The sequence below is a fragment of the Spodoptera frugiperda genome, chromosome 18 (genome assembly GCF_023101765.2).
Source record: "Spodoptera frugiperda isolate SF20-4 chromosome 18, AGI-APGP_CSIRO_Sfru_2.0, whole genome shotgun sequence".
NCBI lineage: Eukaryota > Metazoa > Arthropoda > Insecta > Lepidoptera > Noctuidae > Spodoptera > Spodoptera frugiperda.
This window is the reverse complement of record NC_064229.1, coordinates 10,306,918-10,328,728: the sequence shown is the minus strand read 5'-3', so window position 1 is coordinate 10,328,728 and position 21,811 is coordinate 10,306,918. Positions and strand designations below refer to the sequence as shown.

At 41.6% G+C, this 21,811-nt stretch overlaps 1 protein-coding gene across 1 annotated transcript in view; it reads right to left on the bottom strand.

Annotated features, from left to right (window-relative positions):
* Positions 1-21,811, bottom strand: part of LOC118277793 (uncharacterized) — a 38,940-nt gene that overhangs the window by 4,647 nt on the left and 12,482 nt on the right. Inside the window, exons 7-19 of the mRNA XM_050700248.1 lie at positions 17,610-21,622; positions 17,083-17,229; positions 16,258-16,414; positions 15,246-15,334; positions 14,680-14,806; positions 12,359-12,450; positions 6,523-6,641; positions 5,921-6,046; positions 5,106-5,196; positions 4,485-4,603; positions 3,884-3,985; positions 3,167-3,319; positions 550-783 (exon numbers count right to left, since the gene is read on the bottom strand). Coding sequence (XP_050556205.1) covers positions 550-783; positions 3,167-3,319; positions 3,884-3,985; positions 4,485-4,603; positions 5,106-5,196; positions 5,921-6,046; positions 6,523-6,641; positions 12,359-12,450; positions 14,680-14,806; positions 15,246-15,334; positions 16,258-16,414; positions 17,083-17,229; positions 17,610-21,622 — 5,569 coding nt within the window. The remainder of the gene's footprint in view (positions 1-549; positions 784-3,166; positions 3,320-3,883; positions 3,986-4,484; positions 4,604-5,105; positions 5,197-5,920; positions 6,047-6,522; positions 6,642-12,358; positions 12,451-14,679; positions 14,807-15,245; positions 15,335-16,257; positions 16,415-17,082; positions 17,230-17,609; positions 21,623-21,811) is intronic.

The following is a 21,811-nucleotide window of genomic DNA, read 5'->3' as shown; positions in this document are numbered from 1 at the left end:
TTGGGGGAGAAATAGGTCATAAGTACATATTTTGAGGTAAAATACAGGCGTAGGTGCAGCTGTAGGTATAAAGCTTACAAATAAATTAAGTGGTAGAATCGTTACTTATGTACATCCAATAGGGATGATGACGTGGTATGAAAATTAAAAATGTATTTAGTCCGTCAGTTAGGTAACCAAAAAAATATGCCATATTACCGGACACGTATTTTTTTATATTGTCAGGCTAAGATATTACTTGGATAAAACCGAATCAAAGTAATAATAGGAGTGGGACCAAATCTGTCGTCTGGATATTAAAAAACCTGAAGTCGACATCGACGCATATAAGAACCATATATCTTCTAAGTATTTGTTTCAGTAAAAAAAACGTGTCTAATGTTTTAAAACAAAACTAGAAGACGTGACGCTCTATTGGCCGATGCGTGAATGAACTAACCAATTACAGCGCGAACGCGCTCTCGTTTTATTTTTGTAAAACGTAAAGCAAACTCATACTAAGGGTACAGTTATCAAAAATCTAATCTAATCCGACAATAAGTTCCTCACCTGTCCATTAATACTACTCTTCTCCTCAGGTAACTCGGGTGGACTCTTCACAAGCTGCTCCTCATCCAGCTCGAAGATGTCGTCATCAGCGTCTCCGTTCCCGTTGCCATGGCTACCGTGGCTGCCGTGACTGCTGTGACTACTGGGGTGGCCGTTCTCCACCGTGTTTGTTTCAGGATTGTTCGGGTCTTGAAGGGGGATCGCTGCTCCTGATACTATTAGCTGGATTTCGTCCTGGGGAACATAGTTAAATTTTAGTAAAAGCTTTCAATTTTATTTGACGTTTAGTTGTTGGTGGTGATGGTCGACGTTTAGGGTTTATTTCGCCTGGTGGTAACCGTCTATGATGGAGCAAGATATAGCTAGTTACCTCAGGCAGCTCTAGTTGGAAGCGTGGCGCGACGAGTGCGGCGGGCAGTAGTCGCCGCAGCTTGTACGCCACGCCGTCCAGTGCGCCGCACGTATATAGCTAGTTACCTCAGGCAGCTCTAGTTGGAAGCGTGGCGCGACGAGTGCGGCGGGCAGTAGTCGCCGCAGCTTGTACGCCACGCCGTCCAGTGCGCCGCACGTATATAGCTAGTTACCTCAGGCAGCTCTAGTTGGAAGCGTGGCGCGACGAGTGCGGCGGGCAGTAGTCGCCGCAGCTTGTACGCCACGCCGTCCAGTGCGCCGCACGTATATAGCTAGTTACCTCAGGCAGCTCTAGTTGGAAGCGTGGCGCGACGAGTGCGGCGGGCAGTAGTCGCCGCAGCTTGTACGCCACGCCGTCCAGTGCGCCGCACGTATATAGCTAGTTACCTCAGGCAGCTCTAGTTGGAAGCGTGGCGCGACGAGTGCGGCGGGCAGTAGTCGCCGCAGCTTGTACGCCACGCCGTCCAGTGCGCCGCACGTATATAGCTAGTTACCTCAGGCAGCTCTAGTTGGAAGCGTGGCGCGACGAGTGCGGCGGGCAGTAGTCGCCGCAGCTTGTACGCCACGCCGTCCAGTGCGCCGCACGTATATAGCTAGTTACCTCAGGCAGCTCTAGTTGGAAGCGTGGCGCGACGAGTGCGGCGGGCAGTAGTCGCCGCAGCTTGTACGCCACGCCGTCCAGTGCGCCGCACGTATATAGCTAGTTACCTCAGGCAGCTCTAGTTGGAAGCGTGGCGCGACGAGTGCGGCGGGCAGTAGTCGCCGCAGCTTGTACGCCACGCCGTCCAGTGCGCCGCACGTATATAGCTAGTTACCTCAGGCAGCTCTAGTTGGAAGCGTGGCGCGACGAGTGCGGCGGGCAGTAGTCGCCGCAGCTTGTACGCCACGCCGTCCAGTGCGCCGCACGTATATAGCTAGTTACCTCAGGCAGCTCTAGTTGGAAGCGTGGCGCGACGAGTGCGGCGGGCAGTAGTCGCCGCAGCTTGTACGCCACGCCGTCCAGTGCGCCGCACGTATATAGCTAGTTACCTCAGGCAGCTCTAGTTGGAAGCGTGGCGCGACGAGTGCGGCGGGCAGTAGTCGCCGCAGCTTGTACGCCACGCCGTCCAGTGCGCCGCACGTATATAGCTAGTTACCTCAGGCAGCTCTAGTTGGAAGCGTGGCGCGACGAGTGCGGCGGGCAGTAGTCGCCGCAGCTTGTACGCCACGCCGTCCAGTGCGCCGCACGTATATAGCTAGTTACCTCAGGCAGCTCTAGTTGGAAGCGTGGCGCGACGAGTGCGGCGGGCAGTAGTCGCCGCAGCTTGTACGCCACGCCGTCCAGTGCGCCGCACGTATATAGCTAGTTACCTCAGGCAGCTCTAGTTGGAAGCGTGGCGCGACGAGTGCGGCGGGCAGTAGTCGCCGCAGCTTGTACGCCACGCCGTCCAGTGCGCCGCACGTATATAGCTAGTTACCTCAGGCAGCTCTAGTTGGAAGCGTGGCGCGACGAGTGCGGCGGGCAGTAGTCGCCGCAGCTTGTACGCCACGCCGTCCAGTGCGCCGCACGTATATAGCTAGTTACCTCAGGCAGCTCTAGTTGGAAGCGTGGCGCGACGAGTGCGGCGGGCAGTAGTCGCCGCAGCTTGTACGCCACGCCGTCCAGTGCGCCGCACGTATATAGCTAGTTACCTCAGGCAGCTCTAGTTGGAAGCGTGGCGCGACGAGTGCGGCGGGCAGTAGTCGCCGCAGCTTGTACGCCACGCCGTCCAGTGCGCCGCACGTATATAGCTAGTTACCTCAGGCAGCTCTAGTTGGAAGCGTGGCGCGACGAGTGCGGCGGGCAGTAGTCGCCGCAGCTTGTACGCCACGCCGTCCAGTGCGCCGCACGTATATAGCTAGTTACCTCAGGCAGCTCTAGTTGGAAGCGTGGCGCGACGAGTGCGGCGGGCAGTAGTCGCCGCAGCTTGTACGCCACGCCGTCCAGTGCGCCGCACGTATATAGCTAGTTACCTCAGGCAGCTCTAGTTGGAAGCGTGGCGCGACGAGTGCGGCGGGCAGTAGTCGCCGCAGCTTGTACGCCACGCCGTCCAGTGCGCCGCACGTATATAGCTAGTTACCTCAGGCAGCTCTAGTTGGAAGCGTGGCGCGACGAGTGCGGCGGGCAGTAGTCGCCGCAGCTTGTACGCCACGCCGTCCAGTGCGCCGCACGTATATAGCTAGTTACCTCAGGCAGCTCTAGTTGGAAGCGTGGCGCGACGAGTGCGGCGGGCAGTAGTCGCCGCAGCTTGTACGCCACGCCGTCCAGTGCGCGCCGCACGTGCCGCTCCACGCACGCACTGCCCCCGCCTCCGCCCAGGGTCAGGCGGCCGCGCCATACCTATGGAAAGTATATAAATCAGCAAATATTTTGAGGTATGTCCACATCTGGCAAATGTGCCGTTCAGGAACATCTTGCAGTTCAAGATCACGCGAGCCATGTACCTACAAACGCCGCCCGCACGTCCCCCGCGCTATGTCCGTGAGCGGCGCGCGACACAAGTCCAGCGCACGTCCTGCTTGTTAGAAATGCGTGCGCAGAGTCCGCGTGACACGCGGCACACGCCTCGCTTTCAATGGTGTGTGCAGGATTACATTCGCCAGATGTAAACGCATTATAGTAGGGTAGGAATTTTGGTCAAAATGAGAACAACTTATGTCCAGCAGTGGACGAGAACAGGCTGATGATAATGATGATGATGAGAACAACTGTGTACCTGATGATGAGAACTGAACAACCTACCAAAACTTTAGGTATATACATCTCACTGACGTGATCTAGAGGGAGAAACTAGAACTTTCGTTGTTTCCCATATATTTACGTTGTGATAACTTCACATTGTGTGAATATCATTTTCAAACATCAGTATAAATAGCAAAACGTAGTACTACTTAATATACAAACCTGCGCAAACGCCTGCGGCGGAGCTCCGATGACGGGTTTGAGTCCGTGCGTGTACACTTGCATGTTCACGTGACGCTTGGCCAGTGCACGCGCTGTTTCTACCTACATCATGTAAAAGAAACAATATTTTCTCAATAGCTGTTGTTTAAAGGGTTAAAACAAAGCATTTGTCGATACATTTCATTAGTGTGAGTATGGCGATAACTTTGGTAGTTTCAATAGAACAAATATCTTTAAACGAAAAATAGAAATTTGTTGTAGGTTTCGACTTCTTTTTTATCCCATAATAATACAAAGTTAGTTTTTTACAAATAGATTTAGGTATTGTTTTATTTAGATTTCTGAATTTCTATATACAATACATAATATAGTCTATTATATAAAAATAAGTCGGGTTTTCCTTCCTGACGATATAACTCCAGAACGCACGAACCGATTTCCACGGTTTTGCATTCGTTGGAAAGGTCACGGGCTCCATGAGGTTTATAGCAAAGAAAATTTAGAAAAAATTTAAAAAAAGAAAGCAGGAACACAGGAAAATCATTGGTGGCGAAACGGAGTTCGCCTGGTTTGCTAGTATAGTATAAATACATATCCTTACATCCTCGGCCTCGTCGAGTTCGAGTACGCATGCGTCCTTGTCGGCACAGAGGTCGAGTGCGGGCGCCTCCTCGCCCTCCAACTCCGGCAGCGCGCCGCCACTCGACTGCTCGGGGACTCCTGCATTGTACACAACTGTCTTGTACTTACTGTGTATTTTTGTATGAAAAATACAGTAAGTAATATTAAAAATACAATAAGTAACTCAAGATCAGCTGAATTCAGCATAATCTTTTTAACGGTCTGGTGAATTCAATTAACTAGATACAAAATTTTCAGCAATAAAATTATAGTAAGTAGTAAGATTACTTAGAAGCGCTTGCAAAGTGTTTTATTGGGTCGGCGTTTAGTCAATAATTCGCCTGATGGTAAGCGATGATGCGGCCTACGATGGAGTACGTCTACCCATAAGCAACATAGTTTGTAATAACTATCGTGACACTTACTAAATTAAGACTAATTACCGCAGTTTATTCGTGTACATTAATGGATTTTTAGTTAATCGACATATTAACTCGAAGATGCCTAGGTTTTACCCAATTTAATCGTTATTACCATTTAAATTATGAGCATTATTAAACAACTTCCATAAACAGTAATAGGTTCTAACTACAATACTCACCGACATCGAACCCGTTGGCCAATCGGTTAGCCGCGAACGAGTCCCACAGTGCTTTCTGTATTTCTAACGCGTCTTTGTCGTTTTCTGACGCCTGAAAATATAAAGTGTCCTAATTATGAATTTCATTATGCCGTGAGCTGCTGGCGAGCAATGCATTCGATAGATTTGAACTCACTATAATACAATAATAATACATAATATGACTTTTACGCTATTTAACACACAGCACCAATAATGGCTAGTTTCCTACTAGTCAAATTCAATACTTTTTTCGAAACGTCAAAAACGATATTTTCTATGAACTTTGTATGAAATACTCTATTATGACGTCATCAGATTATTACGTCAAATAGCAGACTTATTTCTAGAAATTTAGCTAGAAAAAATCGAAAAATAAGTAGTTCATCAAATTTATGAATGAGAGTGTGATTATTTTTGAATATTTTATTGTATTGAAAAGTTGTAATCTATACTATTACTAATATTATAAAGCTGAAGAGTTTGTTTGTTTGTTTGTTTGAACGCGCTAATCTCCAGAACTACTGGTCCGATTTGAACAATTATTTTTGTGTTGAATAGTGCATTTATCGAGGAAGGCTATAGGCTATATAACATCACGCTATGACCAATAGGAGCCAAGCAGAGCGGGTGAAACCGCGCGGAAGTAGCTAGTAATTTATATTTGACCCAGTCATCATCCCTATCTTTTTTTTACTGTTAAATGGGCGGACGTTTGGCCGCTATCTCGCCTGATGGTAAGTGATGATGCGGCCTACGGTGGAGCACGTCTGCCCAACCTATTTATCTGCTGGTACCTTGATCCGTGGCGGGGTGGGCGGCGGCAGCGCGGCCAGCCTGCAGGCGGTCCCGCTGGCCAGCGCCATCACGCAGCGCTCGCCGATCGCTATCTGCGTCTGCAGCGAGAATATCGCGTTCGCGCCCTGCAGGGAGAAACCAATTATAACACCTACGGCATAAAGTCTATTATTGTACAATGCTTTGCGTCTGCAGGGAGAATATCGCGTTCGCACCCTGCAGGGAAAAAGAAACCATAAGACCTACGGGATTAAGTCCATTATTGAACAATACTTATCTTTCTTCATAAAAACTGTGACGTGTAATTAATAAATACAAAATACACAATGCCTTTTATCCTATAAGGGGTCGGCAGAAGTACACATTACGACACGTAATGTCACTATAAATGTACACCCACTTTTCCAGCCCATTGCCATATACTGGGCACAATTCCAGACTCCGTGCGACTACTGAGAAATTTTCAAAAACCGAAAAAAACCAGTAATACTTTGCGCGACACGGGAATCGAACCCGAGACCCCAAGGAAGTCCGTCAGTCGCACTCGACTAACGAGGCAGTCAGTAATTCATAAATGTGTAAATAGTAAAGTTTAACAAACCTGCATCCTCAGTTTAGCGAGTAGTAACTTGTGTAGTTCGTATTCTAGGAAGGGAAGTTGGTCGGAGATGTCTCTCGCGCCGGGCTCCGATGTGGGCGGCGCTCTCCTCACTCTAGCCGCTATACAAACATATAACAACATACTATTGTAACTTACACCCGTATTCACAAACGTTACTATGCGTTCTCATAGAACGCGCGAGCGCACAGGACCCGTAAAACTAATTCATAAACAATACTTCGGTAACGGCTAGTGTATTGTTATTGTGTTTATTAAATTAAACGACTTGATGTGAGATGACTTGTATTTTACATTATATTACAATATTAATTGTTTAACATATAAGTAGGTGCGACTGCACTCGCCACACACAAGATTGACAGTGGTCGTTGACCTCAGACCATAGTGACGGGGTAATGACATGAACGAATGATACTAAATTAGTGATGTAACATCCCCCTTCTTAAATTAAAAAATTAATCTATTTCATCGATTAACCTTTGTGTTGGTCTCACAACACGACCTGACTTAGTTTTATATAATTGTGGGAATTTTGGATTCTCCGGCTCCTGTCTGTCACCCTCATCTCTCCCCTGCGAAGAATTGGACCTCATAGGAGTAGGGTTGTCACTGCCATTACAATATTTATGCCTTAAGTGTACCCTATTTCTCCTATATCTGACTTTATTTATATCTTCTACAATGTATGACCTATTATCTGGACATCTTTCCTTCACAGTGGCATGTTCCCAATGACTCTTAGGATTTCTCTTAAAATATACATGATCATTTGGTTGTAACATAGACAATGGTTTAGTATTCCTATTATAATACTTTGACTTATTTAAATTATTTTTGACAACAGACTTTTCATATTCTTTAAATCTTACAACCTTTGGCTTTAACCTTTTATATGACACTGATATGTTATCTCTTAAAGTTCTAGACATTAACAATTGAGCGGGTGACGACAGATTATTCTTAGGTGTGTTTCTATAATGCAATAATGCTATGTATGGATCTGATCCATTTTCCTTACATTTTCTTAGCATATTTTTGACAATTTTGACTGAGCTTTCTGCTTGACCATTTGACTGTGAATGATATGGGCTAGTGACTACATGTTCTATGTCCCATTCATTTAGAAAATTTTTAAATTCTACTGACTGAAATTGTGGACCACCATCAGACACTAAAGATAATGGTATCCCATGACGTGCAAAAATTGACTTTAAATGTGTGATTACATTGCTTGAACGACTGTCTTTGTTTAACAAAGCAATTTCTATAAATTTTGAGTAGTAATCAGTGACAATAAGATAAGTTAAATTATCAAAATACATTAAATCTATACCGACTTGTTGCCATGGATACTTACAAATTTCAAAATTTTGTAGTGGTTCCTTTTGGTTACATGGTTTGAATTTAGCACATATTAAACATTGTTCTACTATGTTTTTTATATCTGTAGACATATTTGGCCAATACAAAGATTCTCTAGCTAATTTCAAACATTTATTTATACCTTGGTGACCTTTATGTATTTTATCTAACATTTCTTTATACATTGACTTAGGAACAATTAATTTTGAACCTTTAAATATTAAATCTTTAATTACATGAATTTCAGCTTGAATATTCCAATATGGTTTTAATAATGGACTTACATTGTTTTTATTTTTAGGCCATCCTTCATAATAATATTTCTTTAACAATTGCAAACTTTCATCTTTCTTAGTTTCCTGACTTAATTTTGTGCTATATTCTTTAGTAATTGCTAGATTTGAATACATTAAATTTACATGACATGACATTTCAGACTCATTTTCAGGTACATAATTTTCCTGAATGGCTGCTCTAGACAAAGTATCTGATATATACATTTCTTACCAGGTACATGTATGACTTCTAAATCATATTTTTGCAAGGTTAACATCATACGTTGTAATCTTGCAGGTACATCATGAAGTGGTTTTTTAAATAAATAGACTAATGGTTTATGATCAGTATGTACTGTTACTTTATGACCGTAGACATATTGGTGAAACTTTTCACAACCAAATTGTATTGCTAACAATTCTTTCTCAATTTGAGCATATCTTTCCTGGGTTATGGTGAGAGTTTTAGAACTATATGCAATAGGTTTATTATTTTGCAAAATTACTGCACCTAATGCTGACTTTGACGAATCGACTGACAAGACTAATGGAATTTGTGGATTGTAATGAGCTAAGACTGGTGATCTTGTGATCTCCTCTTTCAAAATTTTAAGACATTTCTCATGATTCTCATCCCAAATCCAGACTGAATCTTTTTTCAAAAGATTTCTTAATATTTGAGTTTTTTCTGACAAATTCTTGATGAATGGACCTAGGTAATTAATCATACCTAATATTCTTTGCAACTCTTTGACATTGGTTGGTGTGGGCATCTCGAGTATTGCTTTGACTTTCTCTTGATCAACCCTAGCACCATCTTTATTGAATACATAACCAAGAAAACATACCTCTGACACTAGAAATTTACATTTCGACTTGTTAAATTTTAAATTAACTTGACGTGCTCTTTGCATAACTTTATGTAGTCGTTCATTATGAACCGACTCATTAGGACCATGTACTAAAATATCATCAATGAAAATTAAAACTCCTTCCAAATCACCGAACAAATTCATCATAACTCTTTGAAATATTTCAGACGAAGCACTTATGCCATATGGCAATCTTAAATACCTGTATCTACCAAATGGTGTTTGGAAAGTACACAAATCTGAACTATATTCATCTAACTTTATCATCCAGAAACCTGAGAAAGCGTCTAGATGCGTAAAACATGCAGCACCTTTTAACTGTGACCTTATCTCATCAATAGACTTTAACGGATAATGTTCTCTCATTATACAATTATTTAAGTTTCTAGGATCTAAGCATATTCTTAATTGACCTGAACTTTTGACAGTGACTACCACAGAATTTACCCATTCAGTTGGTTTTGTGACTTTTTGTATGACTTGCATTTGCTCCATGCGATCCAATTCCTCGCGCAGTTTTCCTTGCAACGCAAACGGAACTTTCCTTGGCGGATCAATACACGGAACTGCACCAGGCTTGAGTTTCAGATGACAGACTGGTGGTAGACATCCAAGACCCTTAAACAAATCATCATATTGTGTAAGAATTTGTTTACAAAAATCTTGTTTTGTGACGGAAAATACACGTTTTATTATACCTAATTTTTCGCAAGTGGGAAGACCTAAGACAGTTGGACAGAGTATATTTGCTACAATGAACACTATATTTTCACAAATATTTCTATTTTCTATGTTTAAATTACATTTTAAATTTACTTTGCCTAGAATTGGAATGTTATTGCCACCAAATCCTGTGACATTTACATGACATTTATCAATTTGTGACTTTGACAGATTCAAGTTTTTGACAGATATGACATTTACATCTGCGCCTGAGTCTATGACACAATTTATTTTTCGGTTACCCACATGTAAGTTTATTTTCCATGAACTACCTGTATGATGATTTTCTGAAACTGAATTACCCTTGACATGACTAATTTGTTGATTTAAATTATTTAGATGAGATGCTACGTTTGGTATATTTGAATGCATGTTGTGATTATTTGTTTCTGATGCTAAATTACTTACATTTGACTGACAATGATGTGATTTCTTAGTGTACTTGTGGTGATAAATGTTTTGGAAGTGTGTATTATGTGACTTATTGACGGACTGACTGTTCTTATTAGATTTATTATAATTAACATGTCCTTGACCTAGACTATGACTGTTTTTATTGTTATTTATTGTCTTACGACTGACGGACGGACTTTTATTAGTGTAGCAATGATAATAATGATCATTAAAGTGAGCACTTTGACTATTTTTATTTCGACTTATTTGACTTATAGGACTATTTTTATTAAGACTTTGACTTGTAAGACTGTTTTTATTATGACGGTGTAATCTCTCAGTGCAATAAGCATTGTCATCATGGAGATTACCTGGACTTAGACTATTTTTGTTTAGACAAATTTGACTTGTTTGACTTGTGTGTGTGTGCGTATTGACGGGTTTTTGACTGTATGATCGACTTTTTGACTGTTTTTGTGGCTGACTTTTTGACTGTTTATGTAAATGAGTAAGATGATTTTGACTCGACTGACTGTTTAAAATTCCTACAAAATAATTATCATTTTGTATTGACTTGGAAGTAAACGAATGCAACTGTCTGACTTGTTTATTCTTATAGCAAAACTTAGCATAATGACCAAATGAGTTACATGACCTGCATTGTACTCCGATCGCTGGGCACTTCGTTCGATGAGACTGCCCACAGCGACCACACGTTGATGCTGACTGCCTCATCGGACTGGGAGACTTCCACGTGGCCCGATGTGGCGTTTGACTTGAAGCACGCTGTCGACAGACTCGTCGGCCGCCGCTCCTTTGACGCAGTTGCATCACCTTCTCGCCGTCTTCGACGATGGACTTGTTAATCATCTTGTCTGCATCCTGCTGTGCGACAATTAGGGTTTTCGCCAACTCTCGCATCCTCTCATAGGTGAGGTTGGGCTCTTGCAACAGCCTTTGACGGATGTGTGACATATCCATGTGCAGGTTGGCGATGAAAATATCCCGGATCATGGACTCGCGCAGGGTTCCGAACTCGCAATCCTGGCTCTTTATCTCCAGATCGGTGATAAAATCGTCGATGCTCTCAGATTGAGCTTGCCTCCTTGTAAAAAATATGTACCTGCACATGGTAAGATTTTTCCGTGGCTCAAAGTACAGGTCGAATTTGGCCTTGACGTCCTCTATTTTGGCTTGATCCAGGCTGATGTTAAATGTATTGAAGATTTCTAGACCTTTAGGGCCAATACTGTGGAGCAGAATGGCCACCTTCCGCTTCTCCTCCGACCTGTCTAGACCTGATGCCAGCAGATATAACTCCAGTCGTTGCCACCATTTCCTCCACGCCTCCGCGTTGTTCGCGGTTGCCTCCGACGACAACTTAAGACACTCCAGACCGGCCACACGGCACCTCGTGTCGCCGACGTCTTCGGTAGACATTTTGTTTTTAAAATTTTCCGTTAACAAACGAATCTTCTTTATTTCGTTGTTAATCCCACTTCTGACACCATGTATTATTGTTGTGTTTATTAAATTAAACGACTTGATGTGAGATGACTTGTATTTTACATTATATATACTATGCGTCCATTAAAATGAATGCACAGCTAAGGTAGCCTGCTAGCTGTTTTAAGCAGTGCAGTGTCTCAATCTGCCTGCCTTTATCCCAAGCTATTGAGCCGCTATTGAGCTCTTCTGTTAAAGTTCGACCTATCTCCCATTTTGTAATTTGGTCTAAACTAACAATTTATTATTCCTACAATATTTGTAAGCTCTTAATGTCCACGATAATGGCTAAGTTATTTGTAAACCATTTTTTATTACAATACTAAATATATTAGGTTGTAAGTCTTATTCACGTATCTGTCCAACGAAGTTACTCGACTAATATCGAGCCAAGCGAGGAGCCCATGATCACGTACGTCGCGAAACTAGACGAATACTCGTGCCTCGGAGAAAATGAGGAGACGTCTGATTCTTATGGATAACTTTAATTAACTTTCGCACTCAGAATCATATAATGATTACTTAACCCAATCATTAAATGTCTCTGAGTATGGCAGTAAGTGTCTAATACTAGACTAACTTACCCGACGTATAGCGGTGTCACACACACACACATTACAACCTCTATGAACAGTTACGTGAATAAGCCCTAGAATGCAGTTAATTGTATTGTGAATAACTTACCGACGGCAGTGAGCGTGATGGCTTTAGCGTGAGACACCAACTTGCTGGGCTTGGCACACGTCGCGAGTAGTACTGTGGGCACGCGGGCTCGCCTGTACAACAAAGGAATAATTTTAGTTACTACTAGCTTTTGCCCGCGACTTCGTTCGCGTGGAATAGTGACTTCCGGCAAATTTTTGGTTTTAACCACATAGTTCCCGATCTCGCGGGATCTCTTCAAAAATGAGATGTGGAAGATATTCCAGGGAACTCTTCAAAAATCAACATAATGAGCTCTGCGTTTGAATTTAATAGATGTATACTCACTTAGGGCATTGAAAAAATAGTTTAAAAACGGACTTAAACTAACTTAAAACTAAAGAAAGCTACGAATTACGAATTTATAACAATTAAAAAAGAAACTATATTACAACCTATCCTCTATGCTATAATAACCAAGCTTAAACTAAATAATTTAAAAGAAACGACTTAAATCTAATCTAATTAAAAAAAAATTAGACTTACAATTTTATTAAAAAAACTAACTACAGTAACTACTAATAATCGATATCAAACTAAACCTACGTTAAATAGTTTAACCAAAAAACCAGGAAAACCCAACAAATAAACTTATTAATTGACAAATACAACGAAACCAATTTAGAATATACGAAACAGCAGGACCACTACAGACAAATAATCATACGACTGATAATACACTTTTTCTACGATAGTACCGAAGCGCTCGGCCGATACCCAACCAAATGAATGTAACGAAACCATAGCGCGATCTATTTCGATCCCAACGCCATCTATCGAGGATAAAGACAACTTGGATTATTTATTTATACTCCGTTCGGGCATTTTCTTTGTACTAAAAGTTTAATTATATTGATATTATTTTTTTCATACCTTTTTACTATTTATTTACTTTTTTCGATGAATTAAAACAATAACATGAACCGAAGTCGTGTAACGATCGACATAGAATTATCTATACTCCGTTAGAGCATTTTCTTTGTACTAAATGTTTTATTATATTGATATTATTTTTTTCATACCTTTTTACTATTTATTTACTTTTTTTCGATAAATTAAAACAATAACATGAACCGAAGTCGTGTATATTTCTTATTATTTTTATTTTTTGATTTTTGAAATAAAAATATATCTATGTCCTTTCTAAGGTTCTAAACTATATCTGTACCAAATTTCAACCAAATCCGTCAAATAGTTGCGGAGATTAATGGTATAAGCATAGAATGTTCGACGTGATTCTTTAATTTGACATAACTATTTTATTTATGAACCGATTGACATGAAACAAACACTAAATGTAAATTTAAGCATCCCACAATATATTCGTGAAAACCGCATCCAACTCGGATCAGCCGTTTCTGAGATTAGCGCGCACAGACGAACAGACAAACAGACAAACAGACAAAAAAAAAGTTAATTACATTTTTGGGTTCGACATCGACATAACAATAACCCCTGCTATTTTTTTTATTTTTATTTTCAATGTACAGACAGCACTTTTCTACGATTTTATTATATTTTAGTTACTATTATTCTAATTAGTTGGGATTATTAAGTGATTGTGCTAATCAAAACTATCTTGTACAATAACTATCGCTAGACATCTTTATCTAATTGAAGATAACGGTTTACTCACGAAATCGACGTGCGACAACAGCGCGTTAGCGCGCGCTTCTCATGAATAAGAAGTCTCGTTGTGATTTGTAACTAGTAGAGCTTTTCTCAGTTATTTACGTGAGTAAACCGTTATTAATATTAAAATTTTTTTCATGAGTTTTGTAATTGCAATATAATTCGACGGTTGAGAGGCTAATTGATCAAAGAGACATTTTTTGCGATATTGAGTTATATATATAATTATAGATAAGGTCCAATCTTTAGTTGGTCATCCCGGCATCACGTTTGTCGAACCGAAAACGTTTTCTGATGATGAGAGCCAACGAAACGACGATTTAAAATCACCTTCTCTTGTCAAAAATGTTGTAAAGAATATATTGTTAGACAAAGTGCATACTTTAGCTGAAGAGAAAGAAGTAGCTGTTGAAAGGATAATTTAATATCGCTAAAAAAATGTCGCTTTGACCATTTTTTTTTCTTGAGGGCAGAAAATCATCCAATGACTTCTCCCACCTTGGGCGAGGGGACAGGGAGTGTCAGACTCTTACTGACTAAGAACCACTTCGTCCCTTCTGTTGCTTGTCGAGCCGGAGCTCCGGTAAACCCGCTAGGTAGTCCGCAGCGCCGGATCAGCGCTTCGACCAATTAGCCTTTCAACCTTCGCAAGTAAACAGTAGGGTACGCACCGGCAGCCCCCGCAGACGGCGAGCTCGGCTCGATACGGGCCGGCGCCGGGCGAGTACGGCACGTGCGCCACGCTGCACCACTCGCACTCCGACTCCTCCGCCGACCGCGCGCCCGGCACCGCTGGCGCTGCGGTAAGGAACAAATTACATTAATTCACTAAAAGAAAATAAACCCATAATCTCGCATTTCCTTTGGTTGGAGCTGGGTAAATCTTTTTTGAGGAGGGACAATCTTCCAATGGCTTTTACCACGTTGGGCGAGGCGAGAGGGAGTCTTACTGACTAAAAACCACCCCGTTACTACTCCTGCTTTTTCACCCGGAGCCACGGTAACCCGCTAGGCAGTCCGCAGCTCCGGAACTGGGTAAAGCTGGTTTTGTATTGTAACCTTGTGGTGGTGGGCCAACCACACCAGGCCGTATTCAAAAGAAATATAAGACGAACTATGGAGTTTCTAGAACCTTAATATGAATTTATACTTGGTTTTAGGAACTAGCAAATACAGGACCACTAGACTCGACATTCAAAAGTATATCTTAACTAAACTTACATAAGGTTTACATTACCTGAGGTAGGTTCCGGCTCGGCATTAAAGTCGCAGTCTAAGTTGATCACTACCGCAGTACCGGACGCTGAGAGCACGCACACGTCCTCGCTACGACAAGGGAATTACGTATTACAAGTCAATATTCATAAACACCGTGTGGTAAATTATTACAAGTTAATATTCATTAAAACTCTGTGACGATGAGAGTTGAATACTTTTGTCACCACACTTAATCTTTCCGTGGGTGTCTATGGCGTGGCGTCCCATAGAAAGTCGTCACTTTAGGACTATACATTTGACAGAAACATGGCAGCAGCGCTCTCCGATAAACCTGAATATTATTCTTTAATTTTGTATTATACTAGCGGACCCGACAGACGTTGTCCTGTCTACACGTCTTTAATTTGAAAATTTTAAACTTTTTTTAATAAGCTAAAACATTCTGGACCTTTTTGATGAAAATTGTTATTCAAATGTTATGACAATATCTAACGTCATTAATATTTGACACTGCGATAGTAGCGCCGTCTGTCGGATCCAATGTAAAACATTCCAAAATCAACAACTACTAATAAATTAAAAACTAATTAAAAAAACTTTGTCCAGCGGACAAAATTGTGAATCTAAACCATTCTCAGATCCTCTTGAACACACACAAAAAGTTTCATCAAAATCCGTCTAGTCGTTTAAGAGGAGTTCAGTGACATACACACGTACAGAAGAATTATATATATATAAAGATTTGACTGCACAGTTGGTGCGGTGGCTGGCTAACCGGCTGCCGCATGTAGTGGTTTCGATTCCCGCACGGAGCAACTCTGTATGTGATCCACAAATTGTTGTTTCGGGTCTGGGTGTAATGTGTATGTGAATTTGTATATTTGTTAACGCACCCACGACACAGAAACAAATTCTAGTGTGGAGCAACGTTAAACAAATAGTACAAGGTTTTTACAACTCTAGTAACTATACCAAAAGTGCCAGTACCCAAATTAAATCTAGTTTCTCAGTCATGAGTGTATTAGACTCACCAAATAGCAGTGTTCTCAGTGTATGCGATGACGGCGTTACAGCGCAGCGCGCGCGCATGCGCCCGCAGCTCGGTCCGCAGCTCGGCCCACCAGGCGGCGCGCGCCGCGCCCTCCCCGCCGTCCGCCAACTTCACTGACCGGGCGCATACCGTGCCACCTGGAGCACACAACTTACTTTAACTAATAGAAATATGTACCATTAATGGGGCAAGTCAATTAAACTTAAAATGGTACTACTTGATATTTTGGTGCTCAGATTGACTGCCTCCAATGAACCAACCAATCAGAGCACCGCTTACAGACAACAGAGCTCTCGTTTCGATATCTCGTTAAACGTAAAACAAACTCTTTGTGTGATCCACAGATTGTTGTTCCGGGTCTGGGTGTCATGTATATGTGAAATTGTATGTTTGTAAACGCACCCACGACACAGATAACACCGTTGTGTGGGACAACGTTTAAAACACAAGTAAAAAAGCAAACCTAACGAAATAAACCAGAAGATATTATTAAAGGAGAAACAACACTTTTAACAAAACTTGTGATCATAAAATACCAATTAAACAGTAAATACGACTGCCTCGTCGGCTAAGTAGTCGCAAGTGTGACTCGGGTTCGATTCCCGGGTCGGGCTAAGTAAGTATTACTGGGATTTTTTCAGATTTTCGATATATTCCTCAGTAGTGGTACGGAGTTTGGATTTGTGCCCAGTATATGGCAATAGGCTGACCTCCTATTGTACATATGCGTACACATTGAACAATGTCACTACATGCCATAATGTGCACCTCTGCCTACGTGAGGATACGAACGAAATATACTTACCAATATGCACAATAAATCCAGGCGGGTACTCAGTCATGGTGAGGAACGGATATTCGAGCATGTCCAGGTTGTTGCTGTTCATAGAGGGCCGCAAGATGGCGCCACCGCCGCTACCTACGTTACCCGCTGATGTGTTTAGTGATCCACCTAGAATTTAATGGAGTTTTAGACTAGGCAATACGTGAGAGTTAAAAAAAAACAAGTAGGTAATCTTATAGATATTTTTTTCGGCAGAAGATGAATTTGGAAAGAAAGAAAGAAAACATTTATTGTCAACCATTGCTTATTCTGTTCTGGATAAATATCTTGGTAATCGCCAAACCGAGCCCAAAATTGATGGTTCCTGATATGACGATTAAAGTTTTTGTAATGGGATATATGAGATTGGAAAAGGGTTAAGTACAGCTGTGGACGTCTCGTAGCTGAGATAAGATAAATGAACACTCTTTACATTGATAAGAAATGCTAGTTTCACATCGGAAACTAGTAAATACAGTAAGTACTACACAAGTTAATAATTTCCTTACCTTTAGGTGTTACACTAAGATCAGAATCGGACGACCTCCTATGAATGCCCAGTGGCGTTGACGTGGCGTTCAAGGAAGAGTTCTGCGCATGCGACGCCTGAGCCGGCTCCCTCCCACCGTACGACTCATGGCGAGCGTGGCGCGGCGATCCTCTGTCCTTGTCGCACTTATCCTCGCGCCTATCCCTGTCTCGTTCACTCCTGTTGATATCGCACACGGCATGCGAGTTATCACACACACTATTGTTAGTCTCGTCTACTCCGTCTACTTGGTATATTTGGTCTACTCCGTCTACTTGGTATATTTGGTCTACTTGTTCTACTTCGTCTACGCTGGTCTCTGGTAACGAAGGTATGGTTTCTAGTGCACCAAGTTGTGGGTGAGACACTATGACAGGCTTAGTTACGTCGCTAGGTGAAATGTTAGCTGGTTTGGACATTTTAGGCGTATCGGTCTCTGTTATTGATTCTACGCTATTTTGGCGAGTGAGTTTTTTGTTTTTCTTTGCTTCGGGTACTGATTTGCTTTTTTCTATTTGTTTTATTGTTTCTTTTTGTGTTGTAGATTTGTCAGCTTCAGATTGAATTACTTTCGGTTTTATCGCAGCGTCGATTTCTGATTTATCTTCATTAATTTTTTCGTCTTCTTTCTTATTTTCAGATGTATCTGGTTCAGTAGGTATCAAAGTCTGAACCTTATCTAACAGAACTGTTTCGAAAGCAGTATGAATCAAACCTTCAGGCTTCAAATTTTCACGAGAATGTGATTTATCAAATATTTCTTTCATCTTTTCAACAGCTACTTCTTTCTCTTCAGCTAAAGTATGCACTTTGTCTAACAATATATTCTTTACAACATTTTTGACAAGAGAAGGTGATTTTAAATCATCGTTTCGATGACTAGCTTCTTCCAGCTCATCATCAGAAAACGTTTTCGGTTCGACAAACGTGATGCCTGGTTGACCAACTAAGGACTGGACTTTATCCATCAATATTGTTTCCATTGCAGTATGAGTAAGTCCACCAACTTCTTCCTTTTTGTTTGTATCAACAGAAATACGATCTTGGTCTTCCTCAGCTGGAACTACCGGTTGTGGAACTGGCGCTCCTAGTGCAGAAGCCTGCATTCTATCTAGAAGCATAGTTTCAACCGCTGTATGCACAAGACCAGTAGGCCTTAAATCATCTTTGCTGGATTTTTTAAACTTATCAGAATCTGTGTCAGCCGTATGTAGTGGGACAGCGAAAACAACACCAGGCTGTCCAACCAAAGTCTGGACTTTATCCATGAGTATAGTACCAACAGCTGTATGAGTTAAACCGGACGAACTTTCATTCCTATCCGACTCGTGTAGTTTATCATCAGTAGGTATAACAGGATCTGGTACAATTCCACCAAGGGCTGATGCCTGGACTCTTTCCAATAACATCGTTTCTACCGCAGTTTGAACTAAACCATGTGGCTTTTCCTCTCTCTTTTTAAAATCTTCCGGCCTTTGTGCTCTATCGTAATCATCAAATACAGATGAGACTGGTTCAGGTGTTTCTGGGCCAAGAACTGATTGGACTTTTTCCATTAACATTGTTTCCATTGCCGTGTGAACCAGTCCAGTTGACATGGATTCCTTCTTTTTAGGCTTACTGTCAAAGAACTTTTCAGTTGGTGAAGTATGGTCTGGAGATTTCGGACTAAGCAAAGATTGGATGTAAGCTATAGGTTTCTTAACTTTCATTTTGGATCCTTCTCCAGTTTCTGTTCGATCGTTTCCTTCGAAAACGATTTCTGGGTGAGGAGTCTCTGGAGTAGAAGGGATAAGGACAGACTGAACTCTATCCATAAGCATAGTTTCCATCGCTGTTTGTACTAAACTTGGTGGTTTATTTTTATGTTCATGTCCTTTGTCAACCTTCTTAATACCACCGACTACAACTGGTCTAGTGTTCACAGGCGGAGACTGACTCTTTGGTCTACTAGATGGTGCCATATTAATACTACTGCCGTATGAAGAATTGTTGTTATTCCTATACTCTTCAACTTTACCTAACTTCTCGTTAACGTCATCGAAAAACTGTTTGTTCTTAACAGATTCTGAATCAGGAGAAGTAGGTAGAAGTAAAGACTGGACTTTATCTAGCAGGATAGTTTCCATGGCAGTGTGAACCAATCCTGTAGGCTTCAGAGATTGTTTCTTCTCAGTGTGATGATGAGGTTCCTCTTTATGGTAAAGAGACGAAATACCACTGAGAGAGGACCTTGAAACAGGCTCCGATCCAATATACATGGATACTTTTACGTGATCAAATTCATCGCTTTTGTGGAAGAATTTGTTCGTATCAATACTGTCCTTGTCGAGACTCATCAAATCGTTATAAGATAAGAATGGAGAACCCAGGACAGTCTCGCTCGGAGCTTTCGAACGAACATCGGAGGACGACCCAGGCTGACTCAAAGGAGTTTTATTCTCCTTCTTTTTCGGATGCAAAGAATAATGAGAAATACTTTTAATCATAGGGCTTTTAGACAACTTTGACAATTGACGTCGTATGCGTCGGGAAGAGCGATGGACGAAGCTACCTTTATCTACTGGAGATGACGGCTCGCTAATGCTTTTAGCAGGCTTTTTGTGAGAGAAGGGATTGTGGAATTTAATATGATGGCTACTGGGTTTTGTTACACACGTGGCGTCTTTCACCGATGACGTCGAAGCTTCGTTTGATCTCACTGGTTTCTCGACAACTATCTTACTTTCGACTTCTCGAGGCACTGACTCCAGTGATTTACATTTATCAATAAGCACTTGATTATCAAATACTTGTTGTTCTACTTCTGTTTTCTTATCGATTTCCTTTTTTATTTCTACTGGTTTAGTTTCAGTAAGATCCGGGCTACTTTCAAGGATGTTTAGCTTTTTATCCATGCTAGCAATCAGTTTTGGATTAATGTCATGGCTTAGAACTGATTGCACTATAGAGCTAGTAGTTTCAATGGACCTCTCGGTATCTGTTTTCAAATCAGAACTTTCATCATCGTCTTCTTCATCGCTACTGGACTCTATCTCGGAGCTTTCAGCCGAGAGTGCAGAGGAAACTGACCCGTAGTAACCAGGCTCTCCAGGTAATGTTAGGAGATTTTCGTTTCTCTCTGGCATTGGGGTAGCTGGACAAGACTCTGATATCTTTCGCTCCCTCGGCGGTATTACTTGATCAGAATTAATATTGCTCAAAGAAGTGAATCTTATTTCTGGCATCTTTTTCTGTTCTTCAGTGGGTCCATCGTTTTCTTTTGCCTTGACTTTCTCATCATCAGATATGTTGAGGGCAGGCTCAGATTCACTCGTTCGTCTTAGGGTTGAGCCTGGAGAGGCTTCTGAATCCTGAGTCTCAGCAATACAGGCGAGACTTGTTTGAACATGAATGATCGATCTAGCGAGGATTGAAGCCATGCCTTCGCCCTCATCCTCCTTATTAACGAATGGTTTACGGAATTTCGGTTTCTTCAAGCTTAATTTCCTCAATTCATGTTTTATATCGCCTAGTGAGATGCGTGAGGAATCAGATGCGTTAGATCTTAGAGATATGGTGTCTTCTTGCTTGTCTGACGATGAAGATTGTTTACCAGCGGACCGACGACTGAATCTCTTAGTAAAAAAGTTAGTTTTGATCTTCTTCAGCTTTTCGATAGGTCCTGAAGAGTCAGAATCGTCACTCTCTCTGTTGAGAAGTTTGTTCAGATCCGTTTGGTCTTCTGATAGGTGTCTGAGGCTGCTTCTGTGCGGATATTCGTCTCTGTATATGGAGACGCTTCCAGCGTAGCTGTTGATGCTGGGGTGCCTCTGCACATCCATACTCTCGTCTTCTTCAATAGCATCCGTTTCATCGAGTAAAGCTGATGCATTAGGATTCAAGATCGAGAGAAGTTTCTGAAGCTCCTCTTGATGCGTCTGGTAGTAAGCAGACATCTCAGTAATACTCTCGTTATCAGTCGCCAAAATGTCCAAATACTTTTTTAATTGTCTGTTTTAAGTTAGCGGACACAACAAACCATGCAAAAATATAACTATAAGTAAATTGTTTAACAAAAAAACTCTGGTTTAAACTAAGTTACTGTTTTGTCAATATCTAATACGAACATTTAAAGCTTTTTAGTTTGAAATAGACTAGTCTAGATTACAGTAACCTTGGCTTATACTTAAGAAATCAATA